The sequence below is a fragment of the Accipiter gentilis genome, unplaced genomic scaffold (genome assembly GCF_929443795.1).
Source record: "Accipiter gentilis unplaced genomic scaffold, bAccGen1.1, whole genome shotgun sequence".
Taxonomy (NCBI): Eukaryota; Metazoa; Chordata; class Aves; order Accipitriformes; family Accipitridae; genus Astur; species Astur gentilis.
This window is the reverse complement of record NW_026061109.1, coordinates 27,501-42,846: the sequence shown is the minus strand read 5'-3', so window position 1 is coordinate 42,846 and position 15,346 is coordinate 27,501. Positions and strand designations below refer to the sequence as shown.

The window sequence follows — 15,346 nt, the reverse complement described above, 5'->3', positions numbered from 1 at the left end:
GAGGCTCCTTAATTAACAGCTAATAGTCGAAGTGACCATTTTCCTCCTCTAATCAATAGCATTTCTATTTTTAAAATCCCAGTGCCTGCCCATGCAATAAAGGCAGCCGTGCAAATTGAAGTGCGAAAAAATAAAGTTGTCAGAGCTGGGCAATTCGGGCTGGGATTGGGGAGAGCTGCTGCATTTTTCCAATCATTATCCCTGGATGCAGGAAGCAAAGGTGCAGCGAGTCTTGCAGAATCATACCTTAGGCTGGGAAATAAATGTTTGCTGAAGGCTCTGAGAGAAAGGACCCACCACCCCCTTCCAGATTTCAGGAAATAAGATATATGCAATTGCCTGCTTCTTTTGAAGGAAAATATCTTGACATTTACTGGCTGGGGAAAGTGCTGCTCTTTGTCTTTACTGTTTTGGCCGTGTTTAGATGTGGGGATGGGTGGGGGGTGATGTCTCTTGCGGGTGCATGCGCTTGGATGTAGCTTTATCGGTGTGGCTGTATTGTACTTTTAGGTGTTTCATTGTACCCTCCCGGAGTTTATTTTATCCCCCCCCCTCCCTTTGCCCTGACCTTCACTGAAAAATGTCATTCCCTCCTTCCCCACCCCAAAATGAGGAGGCTTTGGAGAGATACGTGACGGGCGTAAATAAAGAGAAAGAAAGGAAAAAAAAAAAAAACCCTACCCAAACCCCACAACCACTTCAAAATAGGCAATTTCTCCGTGCAAGCATTTTTATGCATTTATGCCCTCCCCGCGCCGTCAGATGTCAGCCCTGAGCGCCGCTCCGCGCTCCCCGCGGAAGGGGGGGGGGGGAGGAGGAAAAAAAAAAAAAAAAAAAAAAAAAAAAAAAAAAAAAAAAAAAGAGCTCTTTCCGGGGGTTTTCAGCACGCTGCGAGGGGTCGTATGTGTTGGGGGGGAGCTGAAATAAGGCAGCTCCGCGCTTCTGTGTCCGTGTGTGTCCCCCCCCGGCTTTTCCATCCCCGGGCGCGGAGCCGGTTCCGCGGGCGCGGGGCGCTCCCCGGCGCGCGCGGCCCCGCGCTAACATTGGGCAACAGCGCCATCTAGCGGCCGCGCCGGGCGCAGCCGGCCGGGGGGGGCACGGGAACCGGAGCCGGTCCCCGCCGATACCGGGCGGCGCGTTCTAACCCATCACCCCTTACCGGGGGGGGGGGGGGGGGGGGGGGCGCGGGGCGACCCTCCAGCCGCTCGCTGCTGTGCCTTGTATAAACACTCAACCGCGGGCAGGATTTTTTTGGGGAAAAGCCCCCCCCCCTCCCCTCCCCCCCCCCCTTTTTTTTTTTTTTTTTTTCCCCCATTTCCCTCTTTTCTCACCCATAAAAATAACAACAACAACAACAAAAAAAGCAGCGGCGCACGCGGGACCAAACAAACCCACCAGATGTGCGCCCACCCCCCTCCCATCTCCCCGCTTTTATCAGTTTTTGGCTTCGAGTTGGGGTTTGATTTTTTTTTTTTTTTTTTTTAACCTCCCCGTGTCCGAGGGGGGTCTGTTGTTTGTAGCTTGTAGACAAAACATTCCAATAATCCGGTTTCAAAGAGAAGAGCACCCACCTTATTTAAACCATAAAGCAATTAAAGCCAGACGTCTAGCCAGATCTAGGGTCCTGTTTTGTTCGGTCCTATTCAGCCCCGCATAGCAGGGAGACAAACAGAGTTGTAAAAGTGGCATTTTTTTGGCTGCGGAAATGTACCTATGGACAGCTGTAGGGTCCTGTCGGTTTTGTGTGCCTTACAAAAGGGCAGATTTGAAACCAGGCACACACACACCACACACGCACCCGACCAAAAAACCACCCCCAGAACCTTATATACGTGCCTATATATATACATATTTTTTTCTCTCTCTCTCTCCGAGAGCTACAAGCGCATCTCTCCCCGGGCAGAAATACATGTGCATGTTCACAACCGCCGGCACACAATAGCTGTATCAGTATGCGTCTGCACACACGCGCCATATGTCAAAGAATGCCGAAATTGGAGCATTTTGATACATTAATCCGGGGAAAGGCTGGCCACAGGGTGTGCTGCTGGGTGCAAACCGCATTTTTTTTTTTTTTTCCTAAATTATTATTATTTATTTTGAGCCACACCGGGGTGGGTTTTTTTTTCTCCGCCGGCTGCGGTGGCGGAGACATTCAATGGCTGAGCCGCACCAGCGCAGCCTCCCAGCAGGGCCAAATGGCATTTTATAACTGGTGTAACCCTTCACCGGGGGACTTGGGGGGGGGAGGTTTGAGGATACCGGGGGCCTTGCACATGAACTAAAACTGCGGCAGGATTTTAACCCAACCCAACCCACCACCAACAAAAGAAAGCCCCAACCAGCAGCTCGCTGGAGACAAAGGGGCATCTCCGGCGCGGCCCGCCGGCTCGGGTGGGGGTCTGGCCGGAGGGACGGCTGCGGCAGGGAGGGAGAGGGGCTGGGGAGGGGGGAGAGGGGCTGGGGAGGGAGGGGGGGGGCTGGGGAGGGAGGGCAGGGGGGGGCAGGGGGAGGGAGCAGGCTGTGGTCGCACTGGAAATGAGATCCGCTTGAATGAAAGGGGGGCCAAAATGAACTTCCATACATCATGTCTTTTCAACATCGCTAAACGCTCCTGACAAGCCCCTCCAGAGAGCCGGGTCCGAAACTGCCTCCAAAGTCCTGTCCAAATGATGATGGGGAGGCTTTTTTTTTTTTTTTTTCCTCCCCCCCCCCCCAATTAATAACGATAAAACGGGGATGATTTCTCCCCTCTCGCGAAGAGGACGTGGGCGAGCCGCTTCCCGACCCTGCAGGATTTTATTCTTTATTTGAGGCGGGATGAACGGAGAGAGAGAAGCAGACGGGAGGGAAAGTAATGATAATAATAATAATAATAATAAAAGAAATGAATTGACATGACTTAGGTGGAAAGATTTCCCCCCCCCCCCCCCTCTTCTTTTTTCTGGTCCATAAATCTTTCGCTCTGCTAAAATGTTTTCTAACCTGACCATTTCATTGCGCTCGTTAAGGTTTTTCCAAACAGACCTAGCACAAAACTGGGATTGTAAAAGGGCTTTTTAGCTTCCCCTGCTCCAGGGATGTCTCCGCTGATAGACCGCGGTGCGCCTGTCCCCCTCCGGTGACAAAAATAGACCCCGCTTTAAAAGCGAGGACACAAATCAGGGGAAGGAAAAGAAACCTCCAAATGCTTCAGCAAGAAATATTAAAGAGCAATATTTTATGAGATCAGCAGAAGTAATCGCTTCCAGATTTTTTTATTTCGGAGGAACTGGGACGAGGGCGACAAACGTATCTCGCTCGCCTGATCTGGTTTTGATTAGAAAGATTAAAACGCTGCTCCACTCATTTCATTAAAGAAAGGGACCTATAACAAGTTTTTATGATTAAACATCCCTCGCTGCTCATTTTTTATACAATCTCCTGCCTCTTGTTTCTCATTCAGCAGCCTGGAAAGCGCCCAGAGAAGGAGCCATTGATAAATCCCGGCTCCATGCGCTGTGGGCAGCGTGTTTTCTCGCCTCTGCACAAGCCACCGCAGCACCAGCCCCATCTCGCCCTGGCAGGACGGGGGGGTTGACCTTTCTGCAGCCAACAACCCTTTTTTTCCCCCCTTTTTTCTTTTTCTTTTTTTTTTTTTTCCCCCAAATCTCCCCGTGTAGGGCGAAGGGGGGGGGGGGGGTCCTGCTTTTTTTTTTTTTTTTTCGCCTTGTAACCCGAATATTTGCAGGCTGCCGCATGGCCACCACACATTTATTTCTTTATTCCTCTGCTCCTTCTGTCCCCCCAGCCCTTTTCCACCCCAGATTTATTTTTTTTTCTCCTTCTCCTGGGCTGTCTTGCGAGAAGCAGCACTTCCAGCAACCCTCCAAGTTTTGGCAACCCATCGATAAGGCAGAAGCTCCCCCTGAGTGGATGGCAGAGAGCGGATGCCTTTGCCAGCTCCTCTATTCCCAGCATCCATATTTAGTCTTTTTACATATCCTTCGATTGCCTGGGGTCATAAATTAGTACAATTAATTATCCCAATCTAAAAATTGATGGCACATATAACCCTTACCTCAGCGCCTTTTTATTACGGTACTCTGAAATAGAAAAGTGCTGGGGAAGGAAGCAGAAACCTCCGCTCTCCTCCGGCTGCGGGGGATGCTCGGGTCCGCCCCGCCGAGGCACCGGCACCGGCACCGGCACCGGCACCGGCACCGGCACCGGCTGGCAAAGCCCCGGGGCTGCTCCTCTGCAAAGGGCTTTAAATAAAAAGACACCTACATACTGATTTTTTTTTTCTTTTTTTTCTTTGTTTTTTTTTTTTTTTTTTTTTTCCCGTGACGTTAGGTATATTTACATAGAGCTGCTCTACAATAGCGAACATAACAATATTACAGAACGGTTCTGAGACGAGAATAAAATACACAAATAAGTACAGCAGAAACGTTCAACACCGTGACAGAACATCATTGAGCCATATTCCCTTCAGTCTTTTTTTTTTTTTCTCTTTTTCCTCTCTTTTGTACAAAATATTCACTCACGAGCTCGCGGAATTAAAAAATAAAAATACTGGATAAGTTTAATTTATGAAATAAAATACTAAAAAAAAAATAAATTCAAGTACTTCTTGTGTTTGTTTTCTGAGGAGGACAAAACAAAAAACAAGGAAGAAGAAAGGAAGAGAAAACACCCCCCCCCAACATCTTTCTTTTATTTAGTTGCATTTTAGAAAAGACTCGTGTCCCAAAACGCTTGCTGTGTTTGCCTATAATGCTAAACATTCATCCGCACATTCAAAGTCAGAAACATTTCAACCCCAAAAACCAGCCTTTTTTTTTTTCTTTTTTTTCTTTTTTTTTTTTTTTCCTCTCCACCCTCGTTTCTCATTGACTGGACTTTGCCAACTTTATTGCTGTTCTTTATCGGTTTTTTCTTTATTCATTTTCTTCATTTTCATTCGCCTGTTCTGAAACCAGATTTTGACTTGGCGTTCAGTGAGATTAAGGACTCTGGCTACTTCGTACCTCCGGTCCCGTGTAAGGTACATATTGAATAAAAACTCTTTTTCCAGTTCCAGGGTCTGATACTTTGTGTAAGGACATCTTTTCTTCCTCGTGGAGCGCGCATGAATCCAATTTGCGACGGGATTGTCTGAGAAAGAAGATTTTTATATTTTTGGGGGGGGGTAAAAAAAATCAGTGTACACAGCTGGCCTTTCTTCCCTCCCCCCCTCCACGCCCTGGTGTATCTATAGAAAGAAACCTGTTTAATTAGCAGATCTTACCTAAATATTTTAAGTGACCTTCAGAAGAGTTTAATCTGTTTATTTTGGAGGGGTCATTTCCTTCTCTTTTGCTGCTGTTCTCACATAAAAGTTTCAGTAAATAAAACTGTAGCAATGGGTTTAAAATAATAATTATCCACATGACTGCTACTAGCAGTAATCTAAGAACATAGTCATAAAAAGTCAAAATTCCCACCATTTCATAGGCCCATAAACTCTTTTTACAACCTCAGCTCTCCAATACTTTCCCTAGAAGCTTTCCCAGACCTGGAAAGCCGAGTTTGTTTTTTTAATATCTTAAGGATGACACGCGAGATGTCCCACTGGCTCCCAGAAAATTGGCTTTTTTTTTTTTTTTTTTTTTTTCCTCCTTCTTCCCCCACCCACCCTCCCCCGACCTAAAGGACCTTCCACGCTGCTGCCACATCCCCGCACGGGCAGGGGAGCAAAAGCCCACCGCTCCCTTCCTTGGGAGAAGGGTTTTTTCCCCCCTCTGCCCGTTTTAGGCAGCTGCCTGCCAGCAAAAGGAGACTTTCGCCCCCTGATTCCTCGACTTATTTTTATCACGAGGGAGCCTGGCACCAGCCCGCCTGTCATAAATAGAGGTGGGAGCTCCTTCCCAGACAGACAGACAGACAGATACCGAGGCACCAAGGTGCTCCCAAGCTGCTGTCACCCAGCTTTATCGCTCGGAAATCCCCCGCTTCTTAGGCCGGGGGCTGAGGGGGGGGTCGTCCCACCAAAGCCAAGGCACGGCCGAGCGGTTGCGGGGGCGTGCGGTCCCCCGGTGGGTGCACCCGCAGCCTCCCCCCCCCCCGCAGCATCCTCTGCGGATGCTGAGCTCCTCTCCGGGAGGGTTTGGCGAGGAGGGGGTGGGTTGTTTTGGGGTGGTTTTTTTGTTGGTTTGGTTTGGTTTTTTTAAATCCCCGGAGCTGAGCTGACCTCCTGCCTGCACAACAACCCCCCCTCCGCCCCCCCCCAGGAGCTGGTCCCCTCTGCAGAGCTGGGTCCAGGCTCCCTGCGCTGCAGGCTGGAGGTGAGGATGATGCTGGCGGTTACCTGACTCCTGTCCCTACAATGTTCAAGGTTTCCTGATGGCTGGGTTGGGGTTTGGGGTGGGTTTTTTTTTTGGTTCTTCCTCTCCCCCCCCCCGCCCCCCCTCACTTGGGCTGCAGAAGATGTTTCTTCAAGTGTATGGTCCAATGTCCTGCGCTGGCTGCCTTTTGCCCTCAGCTACCTCCACACACTTAGTTTATGCCTTTACAATTCCAATTTTCCTCCTTACTTCTCCCCTACAGCCCCAACCCGGGCCCCCCAGCCAGGGCACCCACCTTTTCATTTATTCCCACGTGTTGGAGCATTTTATGAATAATTGCACCGGTGGAGCTTTTATTGATTTTCAAAATAGATAAAGAGACACCTCTGCGTTTACCCGGAGATGTTCCTTTCCCCTCCCCAGAAAAAGCCACATCAGTGCGTTCCCTTCCAGCCAGCTACAACTCTTCCTTGTTCTTTGAAAGTGGAAATATTTGAAAGCGAAGAGGCTTCTCCCTCTGCCTACCCCCTCTCGCTCCCTCTCACACACGCACTCTCCTTCTCTCTCTCTAACCCCCCCCCCCCCTTTTCCTTTCTTTTTGTTTTAATTCCCCCCGGTGGAAGGTGACGGACATTGGAGCGAAGAAGCCAAGAGCCCCCCCCGCCCCCCCTTGCCAAAAGAACCCCAAAGCAAACCAAAAACCGGACCAAAAAAGACTAAAGAGCCCCAAACAAAGTACAGATATTCGCTCTCCGGCTCTGCTAGGCGGACTCGCTCAAACCCCCAGATCTTCCTGCGTATCTGGAGTTTTAGGGTCGGGCTCTCTAAGGTAATTTCATTTTATTGAGTAGGGTCCTGGAAGCCGTAATGCCTCCCCGGGTCGTAAACAAGAATGACTTCGACTTACTAGGGTCTAATTCGTGCTTTTCTTCTTTGTGTTTGCTGGAAGCGATGGCTTCGGACTCCGGGGAAGGAATTGTCTGCGCGGCTCTGTCTCTCAGCTCCCCCGGAGCCCCGTACATGTAGTCCGCGTAGCCGCGGCCGTCGGCGGGGCCGCACTCCCCCCGTCGCCCGGGGAAAGCGTCGGGTTTGAGGCCGTAGGGGCGAGCACCGGGGGCGAAGGCCGGGAAGGAGACGGCCCCGGCGAGGGGCTCCAGCCAAGTCCGCATGTACCTGGGCTCGGCCCCCACGGGCGCCTGGGGGGCGTAGGGGTGGTAGCCCACGGAGGACTGGGAGTGGACGGGAGCCCAGGAGGTGGTAAAAACGGCCGGCTTGGGGGCGAAACTGCAGGACGGAAAGTCGGCACAGTCCGGGACTAATCCTGACGGTCGGGCGGCAGCCGGGTGGGAGGCAGAGCTGGGGAACCTGGAGGCCAAGAGCTCTTCGTTCTCGTGGCTTATCAAGGAGTCAACATAGTAGTTGCTTATGGGGCCAGAAGCCGACATGGTTCCCCCCTCTTTTACATTCATAAGATTATTGTATGAACTGTATGTGTACTTTTTATCTTCTCATAGAACAATCAGGGCAGGTAATTATTTTTTCAGCCTTTCCCAGTGTGCCATTGGCTGCCCGCCCTCACGTGATTGTATTTACCCAAAAATATAGCGTGGATCAATCCGCAGGTCTTTTTTTTTTTTTTTCCCTTTTTTTTTTTTTTTTTAATAACACAACCCGGCTTTTCCTAAAACCGCTGGCGATGGGGCGGAGATGGGGAGGAGGGAGGCTCGGCCGGTCCCAGCCGGGGATGCGCTACCCGGGGGCTGGGGGGGGAGATTCGCCCTGGCGCTGAGGAAGGTGGAAGGTAATTGTGGAAGGTAGTCCAGGAACTATTTCTTGACGTAATTTGTCTCTGTCCTTTGCTTCTGCAGCTCCTAGCCTCTAATGGATACATTAAATTGAATATCGGTGGGAAGGGGAGAGGGGCGAAGTGCGGTGGAGGTGGGCTCCCCACTTGGGGAAGGGAGCTGGGGGGGGGAGAAGCTTTTAGCCTAAAAGCAAAAGGGGCTTTTGTCATCTTTTGCAGCGCTGTCTCATCGTCAGGCTGCTGAGCAGCTGAGAAATCCGTGGGGCACAGGCACGTCTAGTCCTGCTTTAGGAAAGAAGTGTCTTCAGGAGGGGGGGGCGATATATGCATAGTACGAGGAACATCTTTGAAAAGAGGAGGGGGAAATAATAATATCACACCCCCCCCCCCAAAAAAAAAAAAAAAAAAAAAAAGGCTAAGCTTTTGCAGTGAAAGGCTGCATTATTCGGCAAGTAGTCGTGGATGTTTTTATGTCCTTCAATAAAATTTTTACGAGGATCATTTGATTGTTCATAAATGTGTCGTTCATTAAATAAAACCGTAGGACTGAGTTTCAGCTATATAGCTGAGGATGAGAGAGCTTTTGCATATCAGGAGGAAGCAACAATGTGTGGTGGGCACATGATTGTTCTTATTTTTTTTCTCTTTTTGTTAACGCCTGGAAACTTTTCTTTTTGCACCAAATCGATTGAAGAAGTTGGGAGCGTTAAAAAATCGGTGATAGCCTGCCTGCATTTTGAGAGAATAACCTTTCTTTTGTAAGGAAAGACAGGTAGGTAAATAGCTCACGCCCATTGGAGTCTGAAAGAAGGGAGTTAGGCGATTTCTCTAGAAGAAAAAAAAAAATTAAGATACCTAACCAAAACTAACCTCTCCTGATTTTTTTTAGCAACCGAACCCCCCAAACCCATGGGTTGTCTGGGCTCTCCAGGGCTCTCCATCACCTCGGCTTTTCGAGGGCTGGGGGGACAGGGAGGGAAATGGTGACAATTTGCCAGAAGAAGGAGAAGTGTGGGCTCAGGAGGGGATGGGGGGTCCTCCAGGGGAGAGGCAGGCGGGGGGGCCGGCAGGGTGTCTCCAGTGATGCAGCATTCGCCAGTGACAGGCGGTCTGTCCACTCTGTGCAAGTCCCACGGACGGACACGGCAGAAACCTCCTCAATTATTATTGGGGTTTTTCTTTCCCCCCTCGGTAAGTTGCATGGGAAATGCGAGCAGGAGAAAAGAGGGTAAGGCAGATTCAGGGATAACCAGGCAAGAAGGAGTGATGCTGCCAGGAGACTCCCCCCAGCCCCTCCAAACTTACCCCCTCAGCTGAGCCAGGATAAAATCCTGCACCTCAGTCCACAGGGCTCGAGGGGAAAAAAAAAAAAAAAGGAGAGAGAGAGAAAAAAAAAAAAAAAAAAAAAAAAGGCACAAGGCTGCCCTCGCTGCTGGTCGAAATGGGATTTCCCCCTTGAAAAATAGGAAAGGCTTTAAAATAAAAATATGACGGGGGGTGTTTGTCAAGGGACTCCGGATTTTCCAAATTCGAAGAGAAAAGTCATCGACTCGCTCCCCCACAGAATTTATTCCTCATTCCGTTTTAAGTCCCCTGCTTTATGTGAGCCCTTAAAGGGAAATATTCCTGCAGGAGGAGAACGTCTTCTTTGGCCTTTATCGAGACCAATTTATCTGTCAATCACCAGTCTCCAATGACGGTTATTTTTATGTTCGCGAGGGAAAAAAAAAAATAAAAAAATATATACTCATCATTCTTTTATCTATTCCCATTTGAAAAATACTTACTCTGCAGGGCTGCTAATATAGTGGGCTGTGACATGTGGAGGGGAAAAAGCAGCCTGGCTGTTCCACTTTGGTGGAATATTTTAAAGAGAATCCTTACAAAAGAAGGGTTGTCTGCAGATGTATATGCAGAAGGGGAGAGGGAGAAAGAAAAAAGAGGCAGAGAGAGAAGGAGGGAGAGGGAAAGGAAGGACTGAGCATGCAGAGGGAGAGAAGCACTGAAAAGCAGAGTCAGTGGGCAGGTTTTCCAGAGGGGAAAAAAATAATAATAATGTCAGAATATACCACAGACGAACCGCAAAACGAGCAGAAATTACCAAAGCCACGCAGTTGTAATAAGTAGCAGCAGTTTTTGTAACCTTAATGCGAGCAGGCAAGGTCACTAAATTAGTCGTGGATGGTGCATGTTGGTGCTACACAAAGGCAAACATATCTGGCAAAGATTTCTTTTATTTGCACGGAAACCTGCAGCACACGGAATTACTCACTCCCCATGTTGTCGTGGGATCTTAAGTAAAAAAATCAGATAGCGTCTGTAATACAAACCCCTTTCATTCAGGGACTGCTGGTCTCTGAGAATTAAGCAGTACAAAGCAGAGATGGAGACACTTCACCTTAAAGCGAACTAAAGACACGGCTCAAGACTAAAGACACGGCTCAAGACTAAAGACACGGCTTAAGACGACGTTTTCTCTGCTGCAGAATCCCGTAACACGATGTGAACCCCCATAAAATTTAACACGATGTGAACCCACATAAAATACTGTCCTTTCACGCTTATCTCGACATGAAACCATCCCCATGGATGAATGCAAAGTTATGTGAATCAAGTCCACTCAGAGTGCAGGGCAAATAAAGCAATATCCTGAAATATTCTTCTTTGCAGTAGCAGTGTCTCCAAGCAAATATCCAGACTGGAATTAAAACACGCCTTGCTATTGAATTCAGCAGCTACAAGGTTATCTCGCAGCTTTTATGCACGCTCCAGCTAGACTCCTATGCCTCCACAAAAGCTTCGGTACTTGTTTAATGGGGGATTACCTCTTCTGAAATGATGGTGAACTATCACATCCCTTCCAGACAGACTAATATCTTTTCCTCTCACCTCCCCTTTTGAATCTGCAGGGGAAGGAAACTTAATTGCATTGAGCAAAACTAACACTTGCAGTCCACGAGCTGTAGGGGTATTTATGGTTTTTTTTTTTTTTCCTGGCGGAGAAAAAAAATAAATATATAATTAAAAAAAAAAAGACAGTCGAGTCGCAAATTAGGAGGTTACAGAAAATCAAGCCTTTGTCTGAGCACTGTCCTGCCCAGTTGACTTCTGACACCTTTTCGGAGCTAAACGCTTCCCATGTTCGCCCTGCTCCCTGCAAGTGCTGTGTGTGCTCAGCCCGAGCTGCATCCCTGCCCTGCCCTGTGCGCGCAGCCAGGCTCTTTCCCCACTTTCAAATCTTTTGGTTTCGCTTTGAGAAATTGTCCCCTGATTGGAAGGAACGGAGACAAAAAAATAACCCTAATAAAAAAAAAAAAAAAAAAAAAAGACAGAAGAGGCAGAAGGGAGAAAAAAAAAAAAAAGAAAAAACAACTATTGGACAGCCTGCCTGCTGAGGTGACACTGCTTTCTTGCCTTTTTCTTGCTTTTTACATTTTTTTTTTTTTTTGGGGGGGGGGGGGGGCAAAAACTGCTGCTAAGGAAAAGCCAGCCTGCCGTCCCCAGGAACGGGGCGTGGGGGGGGGGGGGGTGTCCTCTCCCCCTTCTCCTGCCGCAGCTCCAGGCCCGAGCCCCGGCCCCAGCAGCCGCCTTCCCCCGGAGCGGGGCTGCGCCGCTGCCCGCCGGGGCACCCCGAGCCTGCGAGGCCGGAGCCCGGAGCTCCCCCCAGCCCCGCAGCCGGGTCCCGGCCGCCCCGGGGAGGCTGCGGCAACCCCCGGCGGGGGGGGGGGGGGGGTGGTCGGGGATGAGCAGACACCGACCCCCCCCCGCCTCCCCCGCCAGGCAGACGGAGTCTCCTGGAGGAGGGGGGGGGGAGAAAAAAACCCCCACCCCCCCACCCCCCAAAAGCACCAACCCGAGCCCATCCGCATTCCCCCGCTTTCCCTCGGTTCAATTAACACTGTCAAGTTCGGATTAAAAAAGAAATCGGGGTTTTCTCGGCTCCTTCGCCCCCCCCCGGCCCCACAGCACACCTCCAGCCCCTGCCTTGGAGGAGCAGGGAAGGGCGGTGCTGCCTTCGGATCTCTCCAGAAACGAAAGTAACCCTCCGGCCAGCTCCGGCTCCCACTCCCCGCCTGCATTTTCAGCCCTAACCCGGAATAAAGTTCCTTTCCCCCCCCCCCCTTCTTTGTCCTTTTCCATTCCCTTCCTCTTCTCTTTTGCCTGCCCAAGTTCTTTCTCTCTTTCTTTTGTTCCTTCTTCACCCCTCCTTTCCTTAAAAAAAAAAAAAAAAAAAAAAAAAAAAAGAAGAGGGGAAAAAAATTGTACACAATAGCTTGAATGACTCTAAAGCAGACTCTCTGAAGAGGCTGCAAAATATTTCCCGATCCCCCAGATGCCTCTGTTTATTCCAGGATTGTCTCTTAAAGTAAATAAATATTGGGAAAGCTTAATTTCAGGCCAAATACCATCCCTGAATCTTGCAGCAGCGCGAACGCAGGCTATAGGCTTTGCCTTCCCCCCCACCCCCCTCCGCTAAATTCTTTGACTGCTTGAAAATCATATTTATTCAGGCTTCCTTAAAAGTGACCATATAGGAAAAGCTGCCCAGGACAACAATTGACCGCTGGAACTTGCAGGCACATCGCTCTGTACCGACGTGAAAACCTCAATCTCGGCCAATATGGGAGTCATAGCTAAGGCGAAGAAAATGAGCGTTCAGCTTAAAATGACACTGCAGGAGTTTTTTACCTGCTTAAGTGCTTCCCCCCCACCCACACCCCCCCTCTGTTTGTTGCTAAGAATTCCTGTCTCTCCAGTGTTGGAGGTACGGCTAATAGACAATAAATTCCGAGGTGCAATTAAAGCTAAGAACAATTTCTTTAAGTGTGTTATGGTCTCCTTTTCCAAAATTTCAGGTCTCCACCAGACGAAGCCTACTGCAGATGTTCACAAAACCCAGCAGCTCCTCTGCAGCAGCCGGGGAGGGTGCAAAATTAAAGCTCCTCTCCCCGCTGCTCTCCAGGTTAGCTCGGTTTTGGGTGTGATATGAAATGCAGGTCAAGAGAAGGGGAAAAAAAAATTTCCCAGAGAAGTAAATTAAAAGAAGAGCAAGAAAACAAGCCTGAACCCAGAGAGGCGAAGTGTATACTGCCTGAAGAAACATATTTCTATACTTCTCCCTTTACATTTATTATGTTTCTGTCAGACACCCTGTAATTAGCATAGATAACTATAGTTGCAAGCTCCAAGTTGTGTCTGCAAATTCTATTGTTTGGCTGCTCCAGTTGCACACCAGCGAGCTTGAAAGCGAGCACAAGGTGTTAGGAAGAGCCTGGTGCCCTCAAATAAGACAATAACCCCACGAAATGTGACGGGGGGGGGGGCGGAGGGGCGAAGGGTGCCGCTTTAGGCGATGGATTCCAGCCCAATCTACACCGCAATATCTCTGGCCTGGTGCAAACGTCTCCTCCAGGAGATCAGCTCAGTCTTAAACCTGCCTCTATCTACCACAAATATGGCTTAAAATAAAGACTCTTCAGGCAATACGCCGTCATCTGCCTTCCTTCACCCCCTCCCTCCAAGCAGTTATTTGTAAAGGTCATCTGCAGAGCCAATACCTATGTAAATACTCGGTGTCCGAGCCAGACCCCCAGACCCCCCGAAGATAACAACCTTGAGCATTTGCTCCCATTTACACGATCCCCTCCGCCAGCCCCACTTTGTTTTCCAGCCCTGGAGCGGGTTCGTCTTGTAGGGAAGAGCTGAGCCTTCAGGGGACTCTCCCAAAATCCAGCCGAGCAAATGTCCACGAGAAGCCAGGAGAGCTTTTATTTGGCGGGGGGGGCGGGGGGGGGGGGGGGGAACCCGAACCTTTAATATAGCCCAGCTCTTCCCCTCCTGCAAAAAAAGGGAAAGTTTATCAAGGCAACCTCATCTCCCCACAGCCTCCTCCCCAACCTCTCCGCCCCATAGCTTTTGCTAGGAGGTCTTTCGCAAAACCGCCCCAAAATCATTCCTTAGCAGCAAAGGATAAAGTTCATCCACAGGCAACGCGTGTACACACACACACAGACACAGGCAAAAGCCTCCAGGTTTTAAAATTACACCTGCTGGGAGAGGAGTATTATACAAACAGACGCAAGAAAAATTATGCAATCCAGCGTATCGTAATATCGCTAATATTTTACTCTGATAACAGCATCAGAAAGTGCATGAGCAGGAGCAACAAAGCAAACAATATTGCGCGAAGAAAGATGAAGGCGAACAGCATGGTGTCCTTTTGACTACCCATGTTTTTACATAAAAAACAGGCACATCTATACAAAATAGTTGAAGCAATAAATTCCCACCGTCCTTCTTCCTGATCTAATATCATAATTAAAAAACAGTAGGGGAGATTTTAACTTTTATTGCGTTTCTGGAGTTGGGTTGCTAAACATATATTAACTTTAGATTCTTCTCTTTCTCTCCAGGGGGGTGGTCTCTCAGAAATAAAATCAATCTTAATATACACATAATAGATATTGTTTTGTCTTGTACATGCTGTTAGAAGAAAGGGAAAGAAATCTGCAGATAGTTAATACAGAGAAGGCAAACTCATCATACATGTAATGAATCCTTTAAATCATTCAATTATCACAGCACTAATATCAAATAATTATGGTTAAATGTACCAGTAATCAACCTTGTCCCTGTTGAAATATTAATTTACAGTATCGTGAATGAGTTTCTTCTTCTTTTTTTTTTTCTTCTTCCCTTACCCTTTTTTAAACTCGCTTATTACGTTATTTTTTTCCAGCCTGGTGTATTCAACCTAAAAGGATGATGAAAACAGCCGTACTCTACGCAACATTGCTTCGAGCCGAATCAACAACTATTTCGTCTTTTCCACACTTCAAATACAGCATCTTTAACACAGCAGACAAAGCAAAGCGAGATGTTTTCAAACCGATGCTTTAAAATACACATTCATTCATCGCACGTGATTTTATTCTCATCTGGGTTATAACACTCAGACCCAGCGCCCGTCCTGCGGAGCAGGGACTTTTTGCTGGTTTTGCAATCGAAATACACTCCTTGTGCAGAAACTTTGCCCTGAGGCTCACAAGTAAGAAGTCAAAGCAGGGAAAACCCCCGAAATATCACCATCCACCAGCAAGAAAAAAAGCCCCAAAATACACCATTCCCGCCAGAGCTGAACCTGCCTTGGGAAAACCTGCCATTTTGCTTACCCAGAAAAGTCCAAATATTCGGAGTTTAAGACTTTCTTTCTCCACGCCAACCTGCACCTCTC

General features: G+C 48.6%; 1 protein-coding gene across 1 annotated transcript; it reads right to left on the bottom strand.

The window, feature by feature from the left end:
• Positions 1-4,894: 4,894 nt before the first annotated feature.
• HOXC9 (homeobox C9) lies at positions 4,895-7,777 on the bottom strand. The gene is made up of 2 exons (XM_049797774.1): positions 7,216-7,777; positions 4,895-5,139 (listed from the first exon to the last, which is right to left on the bottom strand). Exons 1-2 carry the CDS (start codon positions 7,775-7,777, stop codon positions 4,895-4,897), a joined length of 807 nt encoding a protein of 268 aa, XP_049653731.1.
• Positions 7,778-15,346: the final 7,569 nt, after the last annotated feature.